Genomic DNA, 26,986 nt, shown 5'->3' with positions numbered 1-26,986 from the left:
TGAAAGCTACAGTGCAGGGGAACATTTTTATTTGTGTGTTCAATGTTTGTTTCTGATATTAGCCGTGTTATTTTAGTATCACGGAGTTAATAGTTATATAGTAATTACTAATTATAATAATTAATATTATAATTAGTATTATTATTATAGTTATTATTTTAGTAAAGTTTTAGTAATTTTGTTGTGTAGTAGCCTACTTTGTCATTTTCATTACTTTTTTTAAATATGTCTTTATAGTTTTTATTTTAGTTTTAGTTATTTTAGAAATATTGAATGAATGAATGAGGTATCACTTTATTTTAAGTAATGACATTTTAGGCACAAAACTGCAACAGTAGACTTCTATTTATGACATAATTTGCATCATTGCATGCTCCTGGTCACATTTATTACAGTGAAATGTGTCTCATAGCTGCTTGTCTCCAAATAAATTACTTTCGTACAGCAACCCACATTGTTTTTCTTGCAATTATCTCTTGCAATACTTCCACAGACAAATGCTGTGAAAAATTCTGTTCAAAATTTTTAGTGGAAGCTGGAATCTTCTCATCCTGAATCATTACTTGGTTATTGTGGTAATCGGCTTCTGCTAGTTGTCACAGTGGTACTCGCGTCAATGACACAAATATACTGCAGATCACACCCAAAAGTAGTCAGGTTTATACCAAGCTACAGAACCAAATAACAACTTAAAGCAGGGGTGTCCAATCCTGCTCCTATAGATAGCACTTTCCTACAAACTTACAGGCAGGTGTGTTGGGAACTGGTTGGAGCTAAACTTCATTTATGGGTTTATCTCCACCAAAAGTGTAAACATTGAGCCTTACAGGCACCATCTAAACATTATGAACGATCCGCTCAGATCCATCAATCTCTTTCCAGCTCAACCAATAGCGAGGCTATGTAGTAGGCGGAGCTAGAGGGTGTTTTGCCGGTGTGGAACCATGGGAATAGACATTCAGCTTTGGTTACAGAAGTGCAAGCCAAAATTCAGTGCATTCAGACCTTCAATGATGAAACAGGTCATGAACACTTCAAAGCAAACAATGGATGCTTCAATAACATACAGCCTTACAGCCATGACCAAAAGTATTGGCAGTGACATACATTTTAGTGTTTCACAAAGTTTCCTGCTTCGGTATTTGTAGATTTTTTTGAATATGTTACTATGGTATACTGGAAAACAATTATAGGAATTTCATAAGTTTAAAAGGCTTTTAATGGCAAAAACATTCAATACATGTATATTTACAGTGTTGACCTTTCTTCTTCATAACCTTCTTGCAATTTCCTCTGGCATGCTGGATATCAGCTTCAGGTCCTAATCCATTCCTGAGTGATGGCGGTCTCCATTCTTGCCTTATTAGTACTCAGAGTTGATCAAAATGTGTGGGCGTGCTTGTCCATTCGTGTTTTGAGGACTGACCACAGGTTCTGTATGGGTTCTCTGGCAGTGTTTTTGGGCAGAATTGGGAGTGAGCCCACTCCCTTGGATGAAAAGCAACCCCACATATGGTCTTGTGATGCTTCACTGTTGGCATGACACAGGACTCAGAAAAGCTTTCACCTTTTCTTCTCCAGATAATCGATTTTCCAGGTGTCCCAAACAGTCAAAGGGGCTTTATCAGAGAAAATAACTTTGCAGCAGTCTTTTGCTGTCTAATCCTGGTACTTCCTGCAGAATTTCAGCCTGTCTTTGATGTTATTCTTGGAAAGAAAGGCTTCTTTGCTGCCCTTCTTGACATCAAGCCGTTGTCTTCGCCTCACTGTGCAGATGCACCCAAACCCACCTGCTGTAAAAACTGTAAGTTGCTATTTGGTTATGTAGCTTGGTGTAAACCCGAGTGTTTGGGGTCTGATCTGCATTATACAAGTCATCAATGTGAGTACCCTACAACCATGACTACTAGCAGCAACTGATTACCACTATTAAGTAACTATTCAGAGCGAGAAGGTACCAGCTTCTACTAAAACTTCAGAACAGTAATTTTCACAGCATTTGTCTGTGGATTTATCGCAAGAGATGCAAGAAAAATAATGTGGGCAGCTCTCTTAAAAGCTTAGTTCGCCCCAATGTTATGGCCAAAAACATTTTTCAAAATATCTTCTTTTGTATTTCACAGAAGAAAGAATGTCACAGGTTTGCAATGAGAATGAATAAATTGATGGCCACATTTTGCAAGTGTCTGCATCACATGCATTGTTGATAAGGTTTAGTAAACCCCCAAGAGCATGTGTGTATCACACATCTTCCCTTCCCATAATTGCACCTGTCGGTGCATAAGCGAAGCTTGATAAGATTGTAATGCCCATAATTCGAATCTATCTGACTGGTGTGTGTGATAAGCCAGGTTGGACTACGTTGCCCAGATTTCTCACCTATCAGACCGGTGTATGCAATAAGGCAGGCTCCGTAATTTTCTTGCTGGCAGCCGCTGGCAGTAAGCTCGGAGGGTTGGCAGTCGTGCTGGAACTGAGCCCAGCGAGACCTGTGGGAACCACAACAACACATCCATCATCCAGCCAGTCAGCAAATCCTCAGAAACACACATTCCCACAAACACTTTCCTCTATGCTCCCTTACGCTATACGTGTAGGTGGGGCTACACGCTCTGTTATGTTTTGTCCTCTTCTGTTCTGTTTAAAAAGCTTTACACCAACACTCTCTGCTCCATCCTCAGTCTTTTTCTCATTTTTTTTCAATTCCCCCCTACATATACACAGTCCTGATCCATTTGTTTTGCTCTCATTTTAATCAGAGACATGACTGCAATTCAGCGTTCTGGAGAACTGCCAGATATTCAGCCGACTGAAAGAGTGGCGGCAACCGGCCTGGACCATTTACATGCAGGTCACATTCTGCCAGTCCTCTGGTCACCGATCAATCATTTAACCAGGTCAGTCTCAGAGGAATCACCCACATTCCCTGCTGATTTCTTATGCTAACTGGCTGTTGTGGCTGTAAGTGATCTCCTTTTGTGTAATGTGTTGTGTCAGCAGAGTACTTGCTTGGTTCAAGCGCGATGGTTGATCGATGGCAGAGACCGATGAAGGCCTTTGTGTTTGTGATGTAAAAAGAGGAGGCTCAAATATGACCAAACTCAGCTCTATTGAGAGCCTTGTAGAGTGACTGCAGCTGTCAGACTTCTTGTGACTCAAATGTGTTTGTTGAATCTACATCTATCTCTCTATTTCTACATAGTGAACATATAAAGTAACAAGGAAAATCTTAACTTCCTATACTTTTATTAGTGTTTATGATGTACAGTTTTCTAGCTGCATAATCTTGATTTTGTGTGTTATTGTGTTTTAAAATCAGCACCGCCACAAGGGGTGCTATAGCATAAAAAAAGTTATATGGCCTATTTTCTCATACACACTAGCATTCAAAAGTTTAGAGTCAGTAAGATTTAAAAAAAATAATAAGTTTATAGTTTTATTCTGCAAGGATACATTAAATATTTTAAATAAATGCTGTTCTTTTTAACTTTCTAATAATCAAAGAACCGTGACATTTTTTTATTGCAGTTTCCACAAAATATTAAGCGGCACAACTGTTTTCAACTTTGATGATAATAATAAAAAAAGTGTTTCTTGAGCAGCAAAAAACATTTATTTCTGAAGGATCATGTGACGCTGAGGATTGGAGTAATGATGCTGAAAATTCAGCTTTGCCATCACAGGAATAAATAACATTTTAAAATAAATATTAAAATAAATATATATATATATTTATTTTAATCTGTAAAAATATTATGGTTATATTTTACTGTATTTTTGATCAAACTAAAATGCAGCTTTGGGGAGTTCTTTCACAAACATTAAACACTTATTGAAACAAAGTTTTAAACACAATTGTATTTGTCAGCAGTTTGTAGAATGGGTTTTGTTAAAGTTACTGGTGGCCAAATTAATAACTTTTCCTTAAAATGTCTTCAGAAGTTTATGTCCAGGTTTAATTGCAAAACAGCTGGTCATGTGATCTCAACCATAAGTGTACAACCCCTGTTGTGGAATAAAATACCATTTCAGGTGCTACTGATATGACGAGTGTTTATCTCATCTGAGTTTGTATAATTTTAAATGCATGTAATTTATAAAAAAAATGTTTAGACCTTGACCTTGTGAACCTTTATATATTGCGTCCTACAATGCACAGTGCTGCAATCTTCAGTGTCCTTGATTGTATTGATAGCGGTTGTTTTCACACACAATACTCACTTGCACACATAGTCGGCCTCACAAGCTCGAAGCTGGACCAGGCAATTGGGTTTTTCCCTTTCTTCATACGAGCACGCAGGCACAATGGTCTGGCGTCGACGCTCTGCGCATGCAGTGTCGGTGCACGGACAGAAGAGTAGCTCGTGCGTGTAGTCGGGCGGCACGCGGTCGAAGAACTTTCTCAGTGCTTTGCTGCAGCGCGCGCGGTTACAGGGCCCGGCTAGCGCTGACGGGGCGATGCACGCCGACACGTACTCCGTTCGTAGCTTCTGACACGTCTCGTCAACGTTACAGGCCTTGGCGGCATCCAAGCAACGGTTCACAGTTGTCATGCCCACCTCAGACTCTAAAAGGAAAGAGAGAAGCTTGGGATTTTAGGGTATAAAGAGATTAACTTGTTAGTTACACTTGCCTCCGTTGGAGTACAAACAAAGAGGTACTTGGAGTGGCTCCAGCCACACAGTCGCTGTCCAGTGCTGAAACTGAAGCCTGTACTCAAGATATCACAGAATACCAAAACACAACTGCAAAATGTGGCATTACCTACAAACTCACCTAACAAGCGCAATACACCAACTCAATCTCATAAGAAACATAACTATTTTGCAAGGTGAATTCATATGATGGGTATTATTTTAATGATCTAAACAAATTTACTAAAGCGCACGGCGCAAGTGCCCTTAGGGTGTGTCCGAATCCACTTTTGCTAATTTAACCACTGGAAAAAAGGATGGTTTAAAAGGGTTGTCCCAATTCTCTTAATGAGTAATTGATTCGTTATTTACATGACGTAATTTGCAAAGTGAAAAGACTGAACGCGTCTCCAGAGAGCAAACGGATCTGCTCGTGCGCGAGGTTAAAGCGCGCAAGCAGCCACAACGTGGTGCACGACGTGAAAATAATAACTGCGTCGAGCTGAAACTTACATGAAAACTGAAACTGAAGACGCATTGCGATGGGTGTATGATAGGGATGTTCTTTTTCATATTCAAGAGATTGTGCTCAAAATATGTTAAAAACATACAAATGAGATACAAATTTGTATGCATTAGCCACAAATTTGTCAAAACATAAAACAGTTATGAATCGGCATGACCGTGTGTTCAATGCACTTACAAAAGCCTTCCAATTTTATAACTAATGTCATCTAGTGTATCGACTAATCAATGGTCCAGAGATAGTATACATATTGTTGTGGACGGCTTTGTCCAGCTGTCAGAGCGGCTGGAGTTTTTAAGGTGAGCTCTTGCTCATTGTTCTAATGAGGGTTAAGGTTCTCTTTCTCTCATGTACTAACGAAGGTTTGAGTTGGATGAGTATGTGTGGCCCGTGTGTGCTGCTAATGAATAGAGCATGAGTGCGAATGAAAGTTGAATGAGTCTGGTCTCTCTCACAGAGCAGGTCCCAGCTGAGACTGGCTGCTCCTGCTGCTTCATTTTTCATATCAGACTAATGTGGGCCGCAGAGAGCCTGCCAGCATTACACTGCCACAGAGCTTTCCTTATCTCTCTCTCTCTCTCTCCCATGAGCCATGAACTTTTTTAGCCACTGCCCTCTTCATTGTCATCTTTTCTTCATCTTCACCTCCTCTATATTTTTTATCATGCTCTATTTATTAGCCATTCATTCAACCATCCCGTGGTTTTTCTTTGCTTCCTTCCTTCAGTTTTTGTTTCCTTCCATCCTGTCCTTCCCTTTATTCTTTGTTTCCTTTCTTTCTTTGCTTCAGTCCTTGCTTTTTCTTAGCTTCCTTACATCCTTACTGTGCTTGCTTCCTTCCTTTCTTTATTCACTTAATTTGCTTCCTTTCTTTCTTTGCTGCCTTCCTTTGCTTCCACCCATTTTCTTCAATCCTTTCTTCTTTCCCTATTTTCTCCCCTTCTTTAATCCATCATTTTGAGCTTTCTTTCTTTTTCCTTCCTTGTTTCCTAATTTCCTTTCTCCTTTGCATGATTTATTTGCTTGTTTCCTTTTTCTTTGCTTCCTTCTTTACTTTCATTGCTTCCAGTTCCTTCCTTTTTTGCTTGCTTCTTTATTTTATGTCTTTGCTTCCTTTCTTCTTTCCTTCCTTAATTTTTCTCTCTTCCTTACTTGCTATTTTACTACTTTCTTTTCTCATTTATTTCCATCCCACCTTCATTCCTACCTCTATTCCATTCCTTCCGCTGCTTCTTTCCATCCTTCATTCCTTTCTATCATCATTTGCTTCCTTTGCTTCATTCTTTTATTTGTATCCTTGGTTACTTCCTTTGTTTCCTTTCTTTCATCCTTTCTTCTTTTTTCTCCCTTTACTTCCTGTCTTTGCTGGCTTCCTTCCTTTCTTTCTTCCTCTCTTTATTTTTCTTGCTTCCTTTCTTTCTTTTTCTTGCTTCCTTTCTTCTTTCCCAACTTTCTCTTCACCTTCTTTATTTCCATCATTCTGTCCCTCCTTCTGTGCTTCTTTCTCTTTTTTATACATTTTTTTTCTTCCTTTCTTTCGTATTCTGCTCAATCTGTTTTGGCGAGATTACTTTCTCATCCATCATTATTGGATTTTGCGAGCTTGTGATCAATACCGAGTCAATATTGGTACATTGCTGTATACACAGTTTTTAGATGTAAGTACATCAGAGTTTGTTGGGACCAATTAAATTATTATTACAGGCCTTACACTTCACACATATACACTTACACTCAACATATCTACAATGAAAGATGTATATTTCAAGGCTAACATAATATATTCAGTAAAGTACAGTATATTGAAAGCCTCATGCCACATAAGTGAGATAATATGTAATAAAGATAATAAAGACCCCCAAAAAAACACAGAGAGAAAAGAGATAAAGTGCCTATTTGGTTAAGTTGGCCTTTAATTTGAGTCTATAATACTGGCCGAACAGCCGATCATTATCATTTTTAACACCACATTTTTAACGGTTTCTTTGTCTCTTTTATTATTATTTATATGTGTCTATCTCTTCCCTCTCTATCTCCCCTCTTCATAATTTCCACACTTTTGTTTGATCTTTGTTGTCTCAAGCCAGCTTGTTAAACGCTCTGTGTTTAAGAGTTGAGAGCAGCCATCATTAAAAGTCATGCATGAATGATCGACATTACTTCCATTACTTTGAGGAAATTGTTCTCTGTCCTATCCCCAAGAGTTTAAATGTTATTTTATGTGTGTCTGCTTGGACTCAAGTGTGTCTATGAGTGTGTGCACACACAAGAGAGATGATGAGTAAATGGATCATTATGTGCTGCCCTCGGGGTCCATAAAATTCAGCTCATGCCTGAAGCACCCCATAAACTGAGGCTGACAAACTGACAGTTTTAGTCGTGTGGCTCCTCCAAAAATAAGTTTCTAAACTTGGTGTGCTGCTATTTTGAGGGAACGTAATGAGATGGGAGAGAGAGATGAGAAAAAAGCCTTGATTAGAGAAAGAAATTCTGAAATAAATCATCCGACCGTTTAGTCTTTGTTAGGTCTGATCTGAGAGCCTTCGGCCCACAACGAAATGTTTATTCTGTTCTTGACAGGTCCCTAATGCATGCCTCGTTCTGTAGGAAACGCAGTTTATCATCAACAGTGCCGATTAACTCCAGCTATGTTATATCCAAGTACATTAAACAAAGTGCTCATGTTTTGCTGTTGTAAGCTATTAAGCTCTGCCCTATTAATAACTCTTCATTGCTAATGCTTGGCATAGAAGTGACAAAACACATCGTGATCAGATCCAAATATCAGATCCAACATCATAATACATAATCGGCATAGTGTGTCTGTGAAAATCACTGACCTGCAGCGATGGAGGCCAGGCGAACATAATCAAAGCCCCGCTCAACAGGCTCATAGGGGTAATTCTCCACCAAGCTCAGCCCTGTAAACGCACAAACAAACAGGGTTTTCGTGGCTATGGTAACAGAGTATTTTGTGTCTATGAATTAATGAGTGTCACAGGTAAAAGTTCAGTTTGAAGTAATGCTTCTATAATGCTAAACTGGTTAGCATATTAAAACGCAGCGTCTAATTAGCATCCATTGAAGTGGTTTCCGGGGACCGCGTGGGTGTGTGGCCATTAGAACTTGTAATTGCATCATTGTGCGAGCGGGTGCTTTGTATGCGACAAAGGAAAAATATATGAATATGGATTCGCTCACCGTGCAGTACGGACTGCTTGAGGCTCCAGTAGATGCTAAGACAGTTCTTCTCTCTCTTCATACCCCGTTTGCACTGGCACAGGTGCAGGGGGCTGGACAGCAGGGCCGTCACCGCGTTCTCGCAGTGGTTGCGCGCTCCCGGACCCAGCTTCACGCTCCCGCCGCCCGCGACGCACTGCCGCAGCGTTCTCAAGCGCGGGCTGCACGCCTCGTCACTAGAGCACGAATCTCCCGCAGTCAGACAGTCCCACCGGCCCCCGAACACCAGCCGCGGAACCCCTGCACACAGAACATTTACAGAACATATAATAGATCTGTCTGTAACACTTTACAATAAGGTCCCATTAGTTAACTAATAACTAACAGTGAGCATTTTTACAGTAATTCGTAAGTAGCCTAGGCCTAAAGTAATGTACACCCAGCCGGTTGTTATCACAAATTAAACCCCAATTGGGTCTACAAGGCTACTTACCACACGAGTAGACTAAATAATTAGACACAAAATGGTTTGAGTTGAAATATTGTATTAGCTCATTAAACGTTTCCTTGAAGAATAACAGCTCCTAGCAAGCAGCTTAGACGAACAGACAAGTTTAAACAAGATAGACATTTAAGTAATAATGTAGTAGCCCTACAGTTGTAGACCTATCACTTTTTTTTACACGGCCTTTCTCCAAATATAGGCCTAGTGACAGGGACATAGACTATTGATTTTAGAAGATATCTTATGTTTATTATCTTATCATTTATTACAGTGTACAAAGCAAAAGTTCTAGAAACAAGATGAACACTTCAACCATTTTAATAGGCCTAGTCCTCCGGTTTCACTTAATAGGCTGCACTCAATGCACCAGCTTAAATTAAACAAGAGAGAGCGAGAGACATGAAAGAAGAACCGGCCTCAAATTTGGATGAGACCTCATTATGTAGGCTAAGTGTTGCTATTGCCATTATCGGGGAATAACTGACCTTAAATGATGTGATTGACCAATCAGAATGAATAATTTCAGAGTTGTTTATGTTAGATAATACGAATACAATTGTTCATTGTTAGTTCATGTTAACTCAAGTCCATTAAGTAATATTAGCCTATGCAACTTTTGATTTTAATGATGTATTAGTAAATGTTGAATTTAACATAAGATTTAAAAAATGCTTTTATAATTGTTAGTTCATGTTACCTAATATACAAATGGGACATTTTGTAAAAAGTTACTGATTTGTCATTCATAAGCCATGTTATAATATACAACATTTATTGCTGTAAACAAATAGCAATATTAGAACCAATGTGGGCGACTAAGGGAATAATTTAAATGTTTATCCCATGTCAACTCATCCACTTTTTGCTGCCTTTTCACGGTTACGCCACTTGTTTCCCGAGGGTCAGCGAGCAGAAAAGTGTGGAGGACTGAATGACAAGCACTTGAGTACCAGAGTTGTTCATCAAAGGACAATTTCATCCTTCCCGAAAATTACCTGGATAATCATATGCGACAAAGCAAAACAAAACTGTGCCCTTCTTTGATTGTAAAAAATATGAAAAGAGCTCACATTCTAACCAGAAGTTAATGGCAGAGAAATATTCTGAAAGTCTGGTTTCCCATCATGCACTGCTGTTTTATCTCAAGGGCAATAATTGCATCTCACGCATCTGTTTAGATGAAACCCGTGTCAATAACTTTAGCAGGAAAAAATTATTTCCAACAGCTGAAGTTTCCCAATACAATGCGTGTACTTTACCTTATAGTCTTTGTTTAGCTTGTTTAGTGTGTGATGCAGTAAATAACTTTTATTGCTTACATCGTGAGATCTTAAATATCATGATCTCTGCGCTGTTTAAAGAAGCTGAATGCAATAATGGTCTTATTGAGAGTAGTTTCAGCCCACCCACGGAGTGCTCACCATCTCTGTCAAGACCATCCGAATAATATTGCACACAAAACTGGCAAGCATATCTGAAAAGTTTAGGTTTGAGTTTTGTCCACGCCAGTCTATGATTGAACCTGCCCCTGGAGCTGCCGATACAGTTCTCAGGCATCTTTGAGCCCGTTCTGTGTGCCTCCGTAACTATCTGGTTTGGTTCAGCTACCAAATCGGACAGAAGGAAAGTGCAATGGACTGTCAGGACTGCTGAGAAGATTATTGGTGCTCCACTGCCCACCCTCCAAGAGCTGTACATCTCCACAGTGAGGAAATCACACACACACACACTCAGGCCACTGCCTCTTTGAAACACTTGCTACAGAGCGTTGAGCACTAGAACATCCAGGCACAAGTTTTCCCCCTCAGGCCATCTTCCTCATGAACAATTAAAGACTCCCGCGGTGAAAATCAAGTTTTTATTGTTGTTTATACGTCTATGTAGTGTTTTTATAAGAAAAAAACATGCGTAAATTCACAAGTCAACACCATTGCTGAGTATTTCCTCCTTAAAACGGCAGTGTTCCAAAGACAGCCTCAAAAACGCTGTTTGAAATCACCTTTGTTCTCTACTTCAATGTTTTCTGACACTTAATTGCATGTTAATTGCAATTAAATGAAAATGTATTATAGTTCATTATAATAAAACCTTGCTCCTGGAGAGTTCAGCTCCAACTCCAATCAGATTTATATTAAATTCAATTAGCTGAATTTTTTTAGTGCTTTTTGACACACTTAAGTACTTATTTATATGCCATTTCATAATTACTTCTATTGTCTTTGAAATATAGTTAAAGTGTACTGCTGAATGTAGTGAAAAGCATTTAAAAAATACTTTAATGTCATTTCTATCAAAACTTGTATGTCATGTATTTAATATTTGTAATGCACTTTTAGTACACTTTAGTACACTTCAAATATATTGACTCTAAATGTAATATAGAATATCATAATTATTCAGCACAAAAACTGTACTTCTTTAAAGCATGGCAAAATTTTAAAAATAATGTGATTGTAAGTAACTTTTAATCTGACATTGTCACAAAGTGCAGTTTTTAAAAGTGTACTTAAGTGTGTTAAGAAGCATTGTTATGAAAGTGATCTTTTATTTCATTCATTTTATATTATCTGCTAGTACAGTTTTTTTCCCCAAATATACTTTTAAGATCTGAAGCACACTACAAGTGCACATTCAATACAATTAAGCACACTACTTTTTAACAAGGGCAAAGTTAGTCTTGTTTTCCTTCTGTCATATTCTGTTCTTATACTCTATTTACATTACTTTTGTAGTTTTTCTGTTTCTGTCCCCAATAGACAAGAGAAGAGACGTGACATGATGAGAGGAGAGGAGACGAGATGAGATGAGATGTGACAAGACAAGAAAAGACGATAGAAGAGAAGTGAAGAGACGAGAGGAGAAAAGACGAGATAGGCGATCTGCGCGGGAACCTCGCACATCATCCAAGATAAATTCCTAAATGAAGTGAGTGTGTCGCCACAAAAACTAATCTCATTGTGCCTAAAAAGAGACTAATCCAGTGTGCAAGATGAACCTGCTCAATGGATTATGCCATAATCAGATTATTTCTAATGTACGGGAATGGTTGAGGACTGACAAGCAGCCATTCTGAGAAGCTTGCCGCAGTACAGCTGCTACATCAAAGCAGCGGTGCCCAAAGCAATTATGGGAAATCATCTAGTTTGTCACTCACATTGGTTCCAATACTTTACACCTCCCATCAGTGCGCTAAAATTAAACACCCACACACACTTCAACAGTAGAATACCTACACGGACCCACACTGATAAAGGACACAAATGCTGCCGTAGAGATTGAGCCGAGGCATTATCATCTGGTAATTAAGTTGATTAACTACAACAATAAAGGGTCTATACTTGTGTGTGTGTGCGTGCGGAAGTCTCTCTGCTAGAGGTTGATATAGGACGACCAGCGCTCTCAGATCTCGCACCCTGGGGTAAGAAACTCACAAAGCTCTCGCACACTTCCTCACAATTAGACCTGCACAGAGACCTTATCGGCACAGAGATGTGCTAATGGTGCATGCGAGCGAGCGAGAGAGAGAGAGAGAGAGAGAGAGAGAGAGAGAGAGAGAGAGAGAGAGAGAGAGAGAGAGAGAGAGAGAGAGAGAGAGAGATGTCCCCCAGAGAGATAAGGATCTACAATCCTCAGAGATGCCATCACAGTGAACCTCTGTGTCACTCAGCATTTATAGGCAGCGTACTCCCCTTATCCTAATACACTGATAGTGTGCTTACACACAGACCTCTGTCACACAGTCTCTAGTGTCCTATTGTGTGTCACCCTTTAGTGTACGTCCTCAATGCCCATAGGCGATTCTAGACCTTATTTAGAAGGGCTTCAGCCACACTGTTTTTAATCTAGTCTCTTTAAAAATCTGTCATTATGGGATTTGTCTTTCGCTTGCTCAAAGCAGCGGTTTCAGGAAGCTATTTTAGGGTATTGCGCTCTACATCCTTCTCTCACCAAAAAGTTCATTATACATTTATCTAGTCAGTAGCAGTACCTACAACCATGTGACCAAATGTGTCCTGGCATAAACTCATTAGCGTTGGCGTAGAAACCATTATAACTGACTCACCTATTTTTAGAAATGATACCTTTGTCCATTGTATATTATTATTGCCCTTTTCTCTGTATTTTTGGCAATAATGACTGTTTTTCTAGTGTTGCTCACTTTGATTGGCCTCAGTATATAAAGAAAAAAAAACGTAGTACCCACTTTCATCAAATCTATGGTAATACTTTTATAATAATGGTCCATCATTAATAAGTAACTATATAGGAAGTATCGCAGGACTAATATGCAGCCTAGTAAACCACTTAAGCTACTGCTATATTTACTAAAACAAGCTTAACTAAGCAATATAGTATCAAATTTAGGAGATATTTCCTTATTATGTAATCAATAATGAATGAGATTAGCCTCATTAATAACTATTAACTTACAAATTATAAAGAACATTATTGTGTGTCTGAGATGTAATCAGTCATCATTTTTACTCTGAATATAGTCATAAAATACATAATTACTCAAGTGTTACCTATGCAGGAACTATGATCTGGACCAAAACATCTTTTTCACTTTAAAATAGTGGTCCAGATCACTAGTTCCTGAAGAGTGACTTGAGTAATTAGTAAATCATGTTTATGACAGTCTTCATATGACAGTCTATGACAGTTCAAGAACTACTAGTGATCTGGATCATTATTTTTAAGTGAAAAATGTGTTTTTCACTTTAATACAATGGTCCAGATCACTAGTCCCTGCATGGTGACTGTAACACTTGAGTAATTAGATGCATTTTATGACCACAAAAAGACCATTGGTAACGTCTCAGACACGTTAATGTTGTGATTAGTAATTAATTAGTAATTCTTTATAATTTGTCATAATTACCTATCAGTTCTTAATGATGCCAATCTCATTAGTTAATTATTGATTACCTATTAAAGGGGTCATGACATGAGAAACCAAATTTGCCTTGATCTTTTGGTATATAAGAGGTCTTTGTACCATTAAAACGTCCTGCAAGTTTCATAGCTTAAGACGTCCTCCCCATTATAAACGAATCATTTATTTAATCAAGCTCTAAATACAGCTCGTTCTGGATTCATGGTAAGAAGTGACGTCACGGTACGAAGTGACGTACCAGTGTTTGCATATAGACCGCCTCCAGCACAAGACAACTACGCTTTAAGCGCAAGGCAACTACGCTCATTTCGTATCATTGTCGCGCCCGCGCGCTGCGCGCCTCACAAGTGTTCAGTCGACGAACAGCGAGTGGGTCTGTGTACAGGGAAATTACGATGCCACGCAGATGTGCTGTTCCTGGCTGTGGACAAACAACATCTTTGAATACGCTGCGAAAGATCCAGTCGTCAGGGAAAAATGGATGCACTTTATTTTTTGCGGACGTCCCAGTCACGGCAGTGTTAGTTTAAGCGTTTGTTCTATACATTTGAAGGATGACTGTTTTGAGAACAAAACCCAAAATGATGCTGGCTTTGCCAGAAAACTGTTGCTCAAAGATAAGTCCGTGCCGACTATTCTGGGCTCAACAACGACGACGCAAACTGTAAGTAATGTGTTAAAAACTTTTAACTACTTTTTAAATACGCTGAATCCGCAAATGTTCTGGCTGGGGGCGTTAATAATTGATGCATAGGCACTGACGTTAGCCAATCATAACAGTGGGCGTTAACAATGAACTCTTAAAGGGGAAACACCCCCAAAACAGACTGTTTGAATCAGAGGATGAGAAACAGGGTGGGAAAAGGTCATAAATCACTACATTTTAAAAGTTTTTTGTAAAAAAAACTATAGTAATACTTTATTTGCACCTAAGGGAACATAATAATAAAATTAAAAAAACCATGTCATGACCCCTTTAAGGAACTATCTAGTTAATAGCTGATGTGTTAATGTAGTACTACTCATTAGTCCTGCATTAGTTACTTATTAATTGACGGACCATTATACTAAAGTGTTACCAAATCTATAACAACTATTGGGCAAATGTTACATCACTTCATTAATATTCATAAGCCAGGCTGAAATGGTTGATAGTGTGGCCTTCTATACACTTTTTCCCCCGTTTGTTCCAATGACTCATTATGCATTGATATCAATGACGATCAGTTGCGATTTTAATGGATTTACTTAAAAACTAATTTTAAATGTTGAACCTGCAACCTCTTATATTTCTGTTTATAGGCAAACTAACACTGCAAAAAAAATCTCCCTCTTTCTCAGTCTTTTCCATTTGAATGAAGTAGTTTTTTAAAGTAGATTTTTCCTGTTTTAAGCATAAACTTAAACTTAATTAAACAAACAAGTTTTTATCTAATGTCATTTTACTTCTCAAGTAAATGTATCTTGATTTAAAAATGCTTGCACATTTGTATTTTTGTATTTTGTTTTTGTATTTTTAGAGAAAAATACTGAGTGAGGAATTCACTTTTTTGTAATATAATTAATATTCATGAGCCAGGTTGACGTGGTTTACAATCTGCAACCACACTTTTAGATTGTTAATGTTTCCCTGTATATTTACTGATGATCAGCTGCTATTTTAATAGGTTTATTTAAAAAATGTATTGTCGATTTTGAACCAGTGACCTTTTTTTTATCCTTTTAATCAATCTTATATATCATACATGTATGTGTCAAGATATAAACCTACACTAACACCTGATAGTTTGATAAAAGGCTAAGACCGAAATCTTCGTCTCTGTCTCTATTCCTTCCCCTGTCTCTTCTTGATTATCAATGGTGTTTTTATGCTAAACAAGGGGAATTTTGTTTGGCAGGTTATTGATTGGTTAAAGAAATCAAATGAAACGTAGAGGAGCTTATAATGATGGAGAGAGCGGAGCAGAGGAATGCTGATGATTCTCTGCTGTGCTCTGAGGAGCCCAAAGAAACTGCTGTCAGATCACATCTCGCTGCAGACCTCAGATGGATCAATCAAGAGTCTGGCCCTTAAATCCGAGTGACTCCCCATTGCATACACTTGCCTGTGTAAATCCAGGAACGTGCACTGCGGCTCTCTCTACAGTCCAGTTTGATATCTCTCATTGTGACTGAGTTGCGTCAGTCGCACACAGGCTGTCTTGTCATTAAACTAATAATTAGACCCCCCCCCCCCCCCACACACACACACACGTTTGTTTTGCTATAGGCCTACTTGTGAGGACATTTATACTGTACAAACTGTATATTCTGTCCCCTTACACTGCCCCTATCCCTAAACCTATCCATCACAGGAAACATTGTGTATTTTTAAATTGTTAATAAAACATTGTTTAAAAAAAATTTAAGCTATTTAAATTTTGAAGACTCATGAAATGTCCTCATAAACCGTGCACGTTTAAGTTGTAATACCAATACACATGTCATTATACAAATTTGTGTCCTCATAAATCACACACACACACACACACACACACACACGCACGCACGCACGCACACACACACACTTTATATGGAGAGAGCGATAGAGATAGAGATGTATATAGATATATTGATTGATTGTTTTTTAATGAAACATGACCGTGTTTCTATACAGCTTAGAATCACCTTACAGATTTGTGTTGTTATAATGAATAAATTATCATTTGATTGCAAATAATTCATCCACATCTGTGGACTAACAAGTGGAGCAAGCAGGTTTGCACGCTGACCTTATCCAAACTAAAGTTGTATTTAATCAATTAGTTTTAACAGGCTCACGATGGGGCAATTAAAGCCTACTGTATCTTATATGCAAATTTTGAAGGCCTTTAAATTAACAACATAATCAAAACTTTCCTGAAAACCCTGTTGCACATTCATCTACTGTACTGTACGTTGATTGATAGTTTATACCTTTTTAGCAAGTATAAAGCCTTTTAGTACAAATTTTAAAATGTCTACAATGTAAAAACTCAATAAGTTATAACGTGTTTTTACATTGCTTTGACTTGCCAAAATCAGTTGATAACTTTTTTTTAAGTTAGAACTCATTTTTTAAGTCAGTTTAATGCAATTTAAGTTGAAATGACTTAAACATCCAAGTTTATTGTACTTAAAAAATATAAGGCAGCAACTTACACATGATACACAGGTCTTTTTGCTCTGAAATCTTTACAGGTTTTTATATATATATATAAAAAAAAAACATTTATATTGTTAGTAATATTTCCAGATGGACATGTATTGGACTGAAGCACCTTTACATTATTTGAAAAATCCTGTTAAAATGTGAGTATCAAATACAACATACTTTTGAGGAACATTTGTTTGTTCATGTTTTACCCTCACAATAAAAACTGCAGAGCTTTGATCATGAAATTGCATGTTCTTATGCTCAGTTTGGGCCTCTGAATAAAACTGAGGTCATTTGTTTTCCTCCTCGAGTATGAGCTCCATATTATCCTGTATCATGCTATGAGCCATAAAAGGCTGGTTGGCTCAACACCAGCAACAAAAAAAGGAAACGTTCGACATTTTGTCTAAAGGTTCAATAAGATTTCAGAGTGATTTGTAGTCTGTATTATGGTTTGTGTGTATTTTAAATAGCCAAGTGTATTCAGGTTTGTAGGGATAGGAAGTGCAGATAATTGTCAAGTATGTTTTAGTTAACAAAATCCAATAATAAACCAAATTAAGAGTTTAATAGATGCCAGGTAAGCAACCGGACTGCACAATGACTCAATATTGAACCTCTTAAGAAAGAATGACCAGCTAATAATGAGGAGCAGGGTGAGGCCAACACTTCATCCAGCACGAGAGATCAGTCTCCAGTGACTTTACTGTTATTGAGACATAGAAGAGGCAGGAGGATAATGTCTACCGATGCAAGAAAGTTACTGAACCAGTGTTGCAGATAATGCCAATATTGAGAGATTCTGTTTAAAAGAGCGGCAGCTCCATTTCTTAACAGGAGAGCTCATTATCGAGTCTCAGTCAGGGTCAGTGGTCTAGGTGGAGAGTGTCGCTCATTAACCAACGATTTACTCCAGAGTCGTTTGAAGAATAGGCAGATAATGTCAAGAGGCTTATGTACTTTCCCTATTATAAGAATGTTGTTCGTCCTGTAAACTTTTTTTCTCTCTCTCCGAATCCTGAAGGTTGAAAGGCAGTGTTCTGAATGCTTTTATGCCCAGAGGCCAGGAATCTCTTAATCCATCCATGACTGCTGATCAGATCTTCAGGATGACCTGACAGTTGACTGGGAGGAGAATTGACGGACAGACTGACAGTGCTGTTCTTTATACGGGAGGGCACTCATGAAGGTCAGTCTTCACAAATCGTGCATTATGTGAAACCTGACATGAACTGACACAGAAGAATATAGCAACATTTCAAATGCTTGTGGGGCAATGACATATAAGAGTGTCCAAAATAAAAGGGAAAGTCCTTAAAAATCTAGTTTAAAACATATGTGTCATGCACATTATTAGAAATGTAGTATTTGTATTGACTTTGATTTGGCAGACAAATCCATCCATTTGCTTGCCCTATGGAAGGTGGCGAGTAAGCGGGAGCCTATTCAACGGTCGACGCGCGTTCACGGGAGATGGTTGCCGGCGCATGACGTAGGACGTAGCGTAGGAAGCGCCGTGACGTAGAACGAACGCGACAGCGCAGCCAGAGAGCAGAGCAAAACAAAACTACACTCAGGATTTCCGCGTTTTAAAAAACGTGTATTTAAAAGAAAATGTCAGCGGATTTTGATATTAGAGAAGAGGATATTGAGTTCTACGTTCTACGTCACGACGCTTCCTACGCTACGTCCTACGTCATATGCCGGATACAATCTCCTGACAAAACCGCATGTTTATCCCCCTGGAGCCGGATGGATTACTTTTGTGAAGGATGCATGCACATTTTTGGGACTTGAAGGAGGTGGACCCCATAACTTGACATTATAACCACTGAAAGATCTAAGACATTTTCTAAAATAACTGAAAATGTGTTCGTCTGAAAAATGATTGACATGCATCTCGAACGGGTTGAGGGTGAGTAAATCATGGGTTTAATATCATTTTTGGCCGAACTATCCCTTTAATGGAGAGAGGAATTTTTTTAAATTAGATGTTATTTTGTGTTTTTGAGTAATGTCAGAGACTGGTGTTGAATGTTTAAAAATGCTTGAATTTAGAATGGTTTAAAGTAGACTGGGTTACCATAGTGGTGAAGAGTGGAGCTTTTTCTTAGGTTGAGGATACATGAAATTGCTAGTTATGCTACTTTACTTAAAGGTCATATATTTAGCATATAGCATGCTAATACTGTATGTGATATTGCTTTCTCATGAGCTAGCTATGGCATATTAATGAAGAATCCCTGAAAATTCTTCTATGGTCTCACTATTCCTTTATCCCTGCTTTTTAGCTTGTACTATTCTGAACGACTTCTCGTATTTATTGCTTCTTGAAGATGAATTGCTTGTATTCCTCATTTGTAATTTGCGTTGGATAAAAGCATCTGCTGAACGAATACATGTAAAATGTTAATGTCATAATTTATAGATCATAGACACCAAAATATATGAAATCAAATAAATTATTAATTTGCTTATAACTTTGCTTAGATTTCTTTTCTGGAAAACAGTCTAAAATTCTGGTTAAGAGATTATATTTGCAGTGTAATTCTATCGGACCCCATATTAAGTAAATATATACATATGTGTCTAGCTGAGAATTCATACAGGGATAGAGAGTCCAATCTCCAGTGGCCACCCAGCGACTGAGCTGTTAAATAGGTCGACAATGTAGGTCAGGTGTCCTCCTAATGTCTGTGCTTTAGAATTCGGATACTACACCTGCCAGCCCAGCTTCCTTTACAAATAAGAAATGCAGTTTATTTTTCTTTCCCTTTATTTACTGTCCCATCCTTGCCGTGTCTATGCGAGTAGGTGTCTTTGTGCGTTCATGCATGTGAGCATGCTTTCACGTCTCTGTTTGTGTGTGTTTATGAGAATGTATGTCCAGATCTCAGGAGACGATGTTTTTCAGTTTTAGGAAGAATTACGCTGCCTGTCACAAACTCAGACACATTCGCTCGCAAGCTCTATTTACCCAGAAATACGAAGTACGGATGAATCTGTCATAAAGCTCCCATCATTCCCCCTCCTCTGCATCAAGTTCAGACAGGAAATGCAGCATCCCGAACACTGGGAAAAGCAGCAATTAGATCCGTCTGATGGGCACTGCTGGGACTCTTAAACACAGGCTACGAACAGCCTCCATAGATCTTTTCAAGGTAACATGCTTGTTTGTAGGCGTGTATGTTTGGGTTCCCGTGTGTGTTCAGACTCAGAGTGATTATTTTTCAGTCTGAAGAACCGAGGCCTGCCAGAAAGCGGAAGAGGAGACAGTGATATTCAAATGGCATGTGCTGCAAATTGCAATCAACTTTTCTATCGTGCCTCCAAAATAGACATTTGAAAGCAGAAGGCAAAATCCTCAAGGGGCGGTGAAGAGCAGAGGACACGCACGGATCTGGATTGAAATGCAAACCGTTCCTCTGCTTCACTGCTTTTAAGAAAGGAAAGATCAGGCTCTACACACATAAGGAGGTGAGTGTGTGTAAATAAAATGGCATATTAAAGGTTTTATCAGTGCCACAGCTCAGTGCCACAACGGACATGGCTGAGATGCTTCATTCACAGTGTGAAAAGGGTTTAACTCAGCTTGCTCGTTAAGCCTGCTTCAAGTCTTCAAATGCACACTCACACACGCGCACACACACACACACACACACACACACACACACACACACACACACACATAAACAAGGCTCATTGTGTGAGAGCTGAATATAAATCAATGTGCTCAGACTGTGAAGATATGTGTTGTGTTAATGGTGCTGTGGGGCAGATTAGATTACATCAGGTCTCGCTTAACCTGATCAGAATAGCTGTTTAATATAAGAGATGTTTGTGTAATTACTCAAGCTCACACACGGTTTTATGCCGGTTTTTTTTTCTTGATTTAAAATATTTGAATACAAAATGTCCTAAGATATGATACAATCAAAGAAAATCACCTTATTACTGGGTCTTTCTTGCAACAGAAAGCTTTTATGCACTAAATGTGCCGCTCACAGCAAATAGGAAGAGAACTGATAGTATCTCAAAGAGGAAGTAATAATACATAATGTGGGCTACTCAGAGAACATAAGGCCGCAATCATTGTTGCTTTGATAGCATGTTCCAGTCTTATCTAATCAATACTAGAATTACTTATTGCAACAAATATATTATGATCATGATCAAAAGCAATGGTTACAGTTAATGACTCTAAACCAGATATTCCCATGGCAGGGGCACACAGGGGTTACTTTGAAATATTTTGATTTTATATATAAAACAGAAATCATCATATTGATGCCTTAAAATTATGTTCAGTTCATTTTTATTAAGAAAAAAACCAAAATATGCATAAGTTTGTGAGGATAGAATGAAACACACTACCATTCAAAAGCTTGGTGTTGGTACAAATTATTTGTTTGTTTGTTTGTTTATTGAAAAAATCTCTTATGTTCACCATGGTTGCATTTAATCAAAAATACAGTACAAACAGAAATATATGTTAGCATTTTTAAAAAACAGTTTTCCATTTTAATATATTTTACAATGTCATTTATTCCTGTGATGGTAAGCTGAATACAGTATTCACCAGCCATTTGGTATTCAGTATCACATGATCCTTTAGAAATAAGATGATTTGGTGCTCATGAGACATTTCTTTAAATATAAATCTTTTGCAACATTATAGACAGTGTTGGGGAAAGTACTTTTAAAAGTGAAGAATTACAAAATTGCGTTACTCCCTAAAAAGTAACCAAATGCGTTGCTTTTTATGGAAATTAATGCAGTACATTATTTTGCCGTTACTTTTTCTCACCTGGGCTGGGCTTGCTTGTTTGTTTTTTAATAACAAAAAGTTATATTTTTGACAAATGTAAAGGCCCTTTAACACCAATAGTGCAAATTGAGGCCTCTTCAGGTATCAGATCTTGTATATTAGTGCACAGCTCAAACAAACATTCTGGATTGCAGAAGAATAGGACGCAAGAGGAGAAAGCTCAACTCTTACTTCAGTAATTAAAATCAGAAAAATCAAACACAAATGTGGCACTTGCAACAGCAAGGTCATGGGTTCGATTCCCAGGGAAAACAAGAACTGATAAGAATGTAAAAATGTGTGCCTTGAAATGCAATGGAAGTCACTTTGGATAAAAGTGTCTGCCAAATGCATAAATGTACAGTTACTGAGATTTTTTTTTTTTTTTTGCAATTTACAGAATTAAATTTCAGTTACTTATGAAAATGTTAACATTACATCTAAATATTTTCTGTACAAAGCTAGGATATGTTTAAAAATATTAATTTGTTGCTTTGCCTAAATATTAATGTAAATTATATGAAGTGTAAAATTTCAGGTTTGGTGTTGATGAAGGGGCACTTGAGCCTTACCAATAAAAAAATAAAATAAAAAAAACATTTATCGAGGTTTCTCAACTGGTCTCTGATGGATAATATTCACCAGTGTGGTTTAAGTATCACACCAGATTGAACTAATGTGGGTCAGCAGGGTGGATAACATTAAAATTAATTTGCGAGTAGTAAGTCTGAGCTTCATCACATTAATTTTTATACTCTCCCTGACAGGAATATCTCCTCGACGTCTCTCTCAGCAGCTCTGAACCGTGTACTTGCTCTCCACCAACTCACATCGGCTCTGGCAGGTGTCTTCCTTTGTATGGCAGGGCATGGTATTCATATTTCATATTTCACTCAGTTTGTAATTTCTTTTCCTTCCCACTTCATTTTGCTCAGTGTGTGATTCAGTCTCTTTAGCTCCATATGCTGCCCTCTGGATTATAAAATGAAAATGCATAACGGAAATATTGAATTTAGGCAAACTCTGTCAGTCTGATTTTCGCACTCTTTCAATATCTCCCGCTCTCTGTCTCTATCTGTCAAATAAGGATGCTGGCAATCTCTCTGCAGCTCTGAGGACACCCACAGAGACAGAAGCGGATTCCTGTCTCTGGCAGTGATGTGGAAGCAGGTTTCTGTGTGTGTTTGAGAGAAAAACACACAAACCGATGTATGTACAGACAGTATTGTCCTTGTTCTAATGTTGTCCTGCTTTTAGAGTAAAATGGCAATTTATCTAACAAATATGTCCTACTTATCTGCCACATTTCTGTAAATGTGGTGTTTTTTTGTTAAGAAAATGAGACCGCTTAACCAAATCCACAGAATGAGTCACAGCGGGTGTTTTAACAGATATACAAGTGTGTTAAAACTGAAATTGCAGGGATTTAAATAACCACACAGAGTTGTTTGTTTGTGCCGGAGCTGTGTCCCAGTGGGTAATTCTTTTATGACACATAAAAACAGCTGTTCATGAAGATGCAGGTTTGAGTGTCCCGATCCCATCTCTCTCCCAATGCTTTCCTTATTTTGAATGTAAGAGCGGGTTCGCCCATTTGTAACTTGAACGTGCAAGGCTTGAATGTTGCTTGAAGTTGCAAACTGGTATTTGTTATCTTTTTTTTTTTTGGCTATGAATCAGAAGCCTCACACATTCAAAGAAAAGCTTACTTCCACTTTGTAAAATAAGGTGGATTAGGGGCAAGAGTTAAAGTAGTTCGGCTGGATTTTGCTCTCACAGACAGATTTATAAGGTCTGATCTGAGCCTGTCTTGAGCAGTCAGACGCTGCGATATTTTCAAACCTGTTCGATATTATCGCCACGTGATCTTGTAGTGTGAGCGATGAAACAACATGGTAATGAATACATGCACCTTGATGTACATAAATGCAAGGCGACAATTTGATCATAATTGTTTAAATAAGTGGTCTTTGGACTATACTTAACATTATGATATATTTTATTTACCACCAATTTTTTGCTGAACAGACATGATGTGTATTTCTGCCCCAGTGTTGCCAACTATTTTCAAAGGAAAGTAGCTAACGCCTTCCCTAAAAGTCGCTAAATGTAAACCCGCTGCTCGTTGAGAAGAGTATGAATGATATGTGCGTTATAAGTTATAAGTCACCAATAACACCAGAAAAAGTCATTAGATTTGTCGCTAGTCGCTTTTTTTTTTAAATGTGTCGCTAAAGGGGTCAGAATACTCGCTAAATATAGCGACAAAGGCGCTAAGTTGGCAACACTGTTCTGCCCAGTTTTCTTTCTTTTTTTGCACATATGACTTTGGGAGCGAGCATGAGTGGCTCTCTAAAGTCTTGCATGAATTCGTGTGAGAAAACATTTTTTCGTTGTTGGTCTAGGGTTGCTGCTTTGCCAAAGTTCTTGTACTTTGTGCAAGTTATCAGTGTTGTGTTGTGTAGTATGAGTGTTGCTAAGACAAGAAGACAGATGACAAGAAAACTTGTTGTGTAGTGTGAGCACCATGGCGATTCATGTAGTCTCATAGTTCTGTAGTGTGAGCTTGCCTTTACTCTCATTAGAGTATCAGTTGACTGTCAGGGTTTGGGTTAGTAGAATAAGTTGACATGCACTTGGAAAGTTACTTTGTCTGTTGTAGGGCCAACAAGTAATTTGTCTACTAATACTCTAATGACTGGTATTTGACATGTATTTGCAAATTTAGTTGGTAGACTGTCTAAAGCAGACTATTGTGTTCCACAGAAGAAAGGATCTTTCATTTTGACACCTCTAATAAAATATAAGAACCATAAAACCTTATTTTATTACATTTAAAATGAGCAGTAGTGCCAATTTAAAGGATTAGTTCACTTTTTAAAAAACTTTTGCTGATAATTTACTCACCCCCATGTCATCCAAGATGTCCATGTCTTTCTTTCTTCAGTCGAAAAGAAATTAAGGTTTTTGATGAAAACATTCTAGGATTTTTCTCCATGCAATGTAATGTATTGGGTACCAAACGGTTCAAGGTCAAAATGACAGTTTTAGTGCAGCTTCAAATGGCTTTAAACGACACCAGACGATGCATAAGGGTCTTATCTTGCGATATATCATTTAAAAAATAAATAAAAAAGTTTAAGTTTTATAAGCACAAATGCTCGCCTTGCTCTGTTGTGTAATGCACGTTTGTAACGTCACGTAATACGCAATTACGTTCAAAAGGTCACGGTTGACGTAGCCGGAAGTAACGGTACAGAGTCAGTGTTTACAAGTTGAACGCGCAAACTAAGTCAAACGCCGTTAACAAAAAAAGTAATTAAAAGGTAAAACAACGATGTCGGACGATTGCTAGGGACTCTAGATTTCCACTAGACGGATTCTTAGGAGTAAACAAACAAAACAAAAAAAACATTTTAACACGTCTATAATAATAGGAAGATATTAATGATAAACATTCACACGTTATGAAACACATTGACGAGAAAAACACGTCAATACATCTAATATAGTAAAAAAAAAAAAGCATACCTCCGTTTGCTGTAAAAACGTACTGGGCACAGCCGACATTTTCAGATAACGGCGATCTCCTTGCTGGGAGGGTTTGAAATCATCGTTGAAAAAGTGATCACTGCACACTCTATTACTTATTATAGCATGTGCAGGTGTGTTGATATCCAAGTGCAGTGCGAGCAGCCACAGTTTCAATCGCTCAGGATTGTGTATATGAAATCTATGAAAAGTTTCTGTCCTGACGAAAAAGTTCTTTTAGCCTTTATAATATTAATACACCCAGGATACGCACACGAAATGGGCATTTTAAAAAATAAACTGACAAAAAGACATTTGAATATGTGTATATGTTCCTCCTTCCTCACATTGGTAAACACTGACTCTGTACCGTTACTTCCGGCTACGTCAACCGTGACCTTTTGCACGTAATTGCGTATTACGTGACGTTACAAACGTGCATCACACAACAGAGCAAGGCAAGCATTTGTGCTTATAAAACTTAAACTTTTTTATTTATTTTTTAAATGAGCGATCGTTTCGCAAGATAAGACCCTTATGCATCGTCTGGTGTCGTTTAAAGCCATTTGAAGCTGCACTAAAACTGTCATTTTGACCTTGAACCGTTTGGTACCCAATACATTACATTGCATGGAGAAAAATCCTAGAATGTTTTCATCAAAAACCTTAATTTCTTTTCGACTGAAGAAAGAAAGACATGGACATCTTGGATGACATGGGGGTGAGTAAATTATCAGCAAAAGTTTTTTAAAAAGTGAACTAATCCTTTAAGTGCATTCTTTTTTTTTCATCTTTTTTCTTCTGTGTACGTGTTCCATAGGTTTTTAATTTACAACTCCTAAAATTGATGTGACAGACTTATCTCTTGTACAACACCCCAGGTGTGGGATGGTTCAGGGTGTAGGTCACACACCTTTCAACCTAACCAGCATAATTAGCAAGCGAAGTGTGAGGAACAAAGCAAGCCGCACTAATTCTATTAGGCAGACGGCGCTGCCAATTACCCTGCATGAGAGACCTGATTAGACCACACCTGCCCCTCCTTTCTCCTCGTACTCTTTTATCTGAGATATTCAACAAGGCCTTAAAAGTTCATCAAAAATGTCTTTAAGGGGGTTTGAAAACTAGGACATCAGCCAGTGCTGGGGAGGCTTTTGTTGTTAAGACAACAGCAAATCAGATTTGATTGCATGTCGGCATGCTAATTTGTGTATCTGTGCATCTAGGTGGCATCTCGTTCCAGCTGTATTAATGACAATGATCTGATTCCAATGAGCCGCGCTTGACTGAGCGTAATCCACGTAATGTGGAAGCCTGACAACACAAAGACTCTGATCGCGAACATCTTTTCAAAGTGCTAAGATCAACGAGCTACGAACGGCAGCTCATCGTGTTTGATATGCACAGCGCGGTCGTAACACAGCTAGTTCTCCTCGGTACCTCTGATGTGGGATTTCTTTTGCTGGTTGGCAATGAGAGGGCAAAAGTTTACACTGTGAGTGGTGATCGAGCCATGGAGGTGCTGTCTGTCACAGCATGAGCTGTTAATGATGGACACAGGGTGCAGGACTGCCATGCTAGGACCAATATTTCAGGCCTGGATGTGGACAGGCGGAGAGAGAGATGGTGGAGAGGTGAAGTTGTTGAGTGTTCCTGACATACTCCATCAACAGATGTCACTTTTCATGGGCATCATGGTTAGTAGTGGAAATGCTCCTGCAGCGTATCCAA

The 26,986-nt window shown here is 38.3% G+C and overlaps 1 protein-coding gene across 1 annotated transcript in view; it reads right to left on the bottom strand.

Annotated features, from left to right (window-relative positions):
- gfra4a (GDNF family receptor alpha 4a) overlaps nucleotides 1-26,986 on the bottom strand; it is a gene marked incomplete at its 3' end in the record, with an annotated part of 99,817 nt that overhangs the window by 11,199 nt on the left and 61,632 nt on the right. Inside the window, exons 2-5 of the mRNA XM_079635358.1 lie at nucleotides 8,362-8,640; nucleotides 8,001-8,081; nucleotides 4,222-4,567; nucleotides 2,380-2,489 (exon numbers count right to left, since the gene is read on the bottom strand). Of these exons, the coding sequence (XP_079491484.1) occupies nucleotides 2,380-2,489; nucleotides 4,222-4,567; nucleotides 8,001-8,081; nucleotides 8,362-8,640 (816 nt within the window). The remainder of the gene's footprint in view (nucleotides 1-2,379; nucleotides 2,490-4,221; nucleotides 4,568-8,000; nucleotides 8,082-8,361; nucleotides 8,641-26,986) is intronic.

Source organism: Phoxinus phoxinus (assembly GCF_949152265.1).
Source record: "Phoxinus phoxinus genome assembly, chromosome: 14".
Lineage (NCBI taxonomy): Eukaryota > Metazoa > Chordata > Actinopteri > Cypriniformes > Leuciscidae > Phoxinus > Phoxinus phoxinus.
This window is presented reverse-complemented; position numbering and strand designations above follow the sequence as displayed.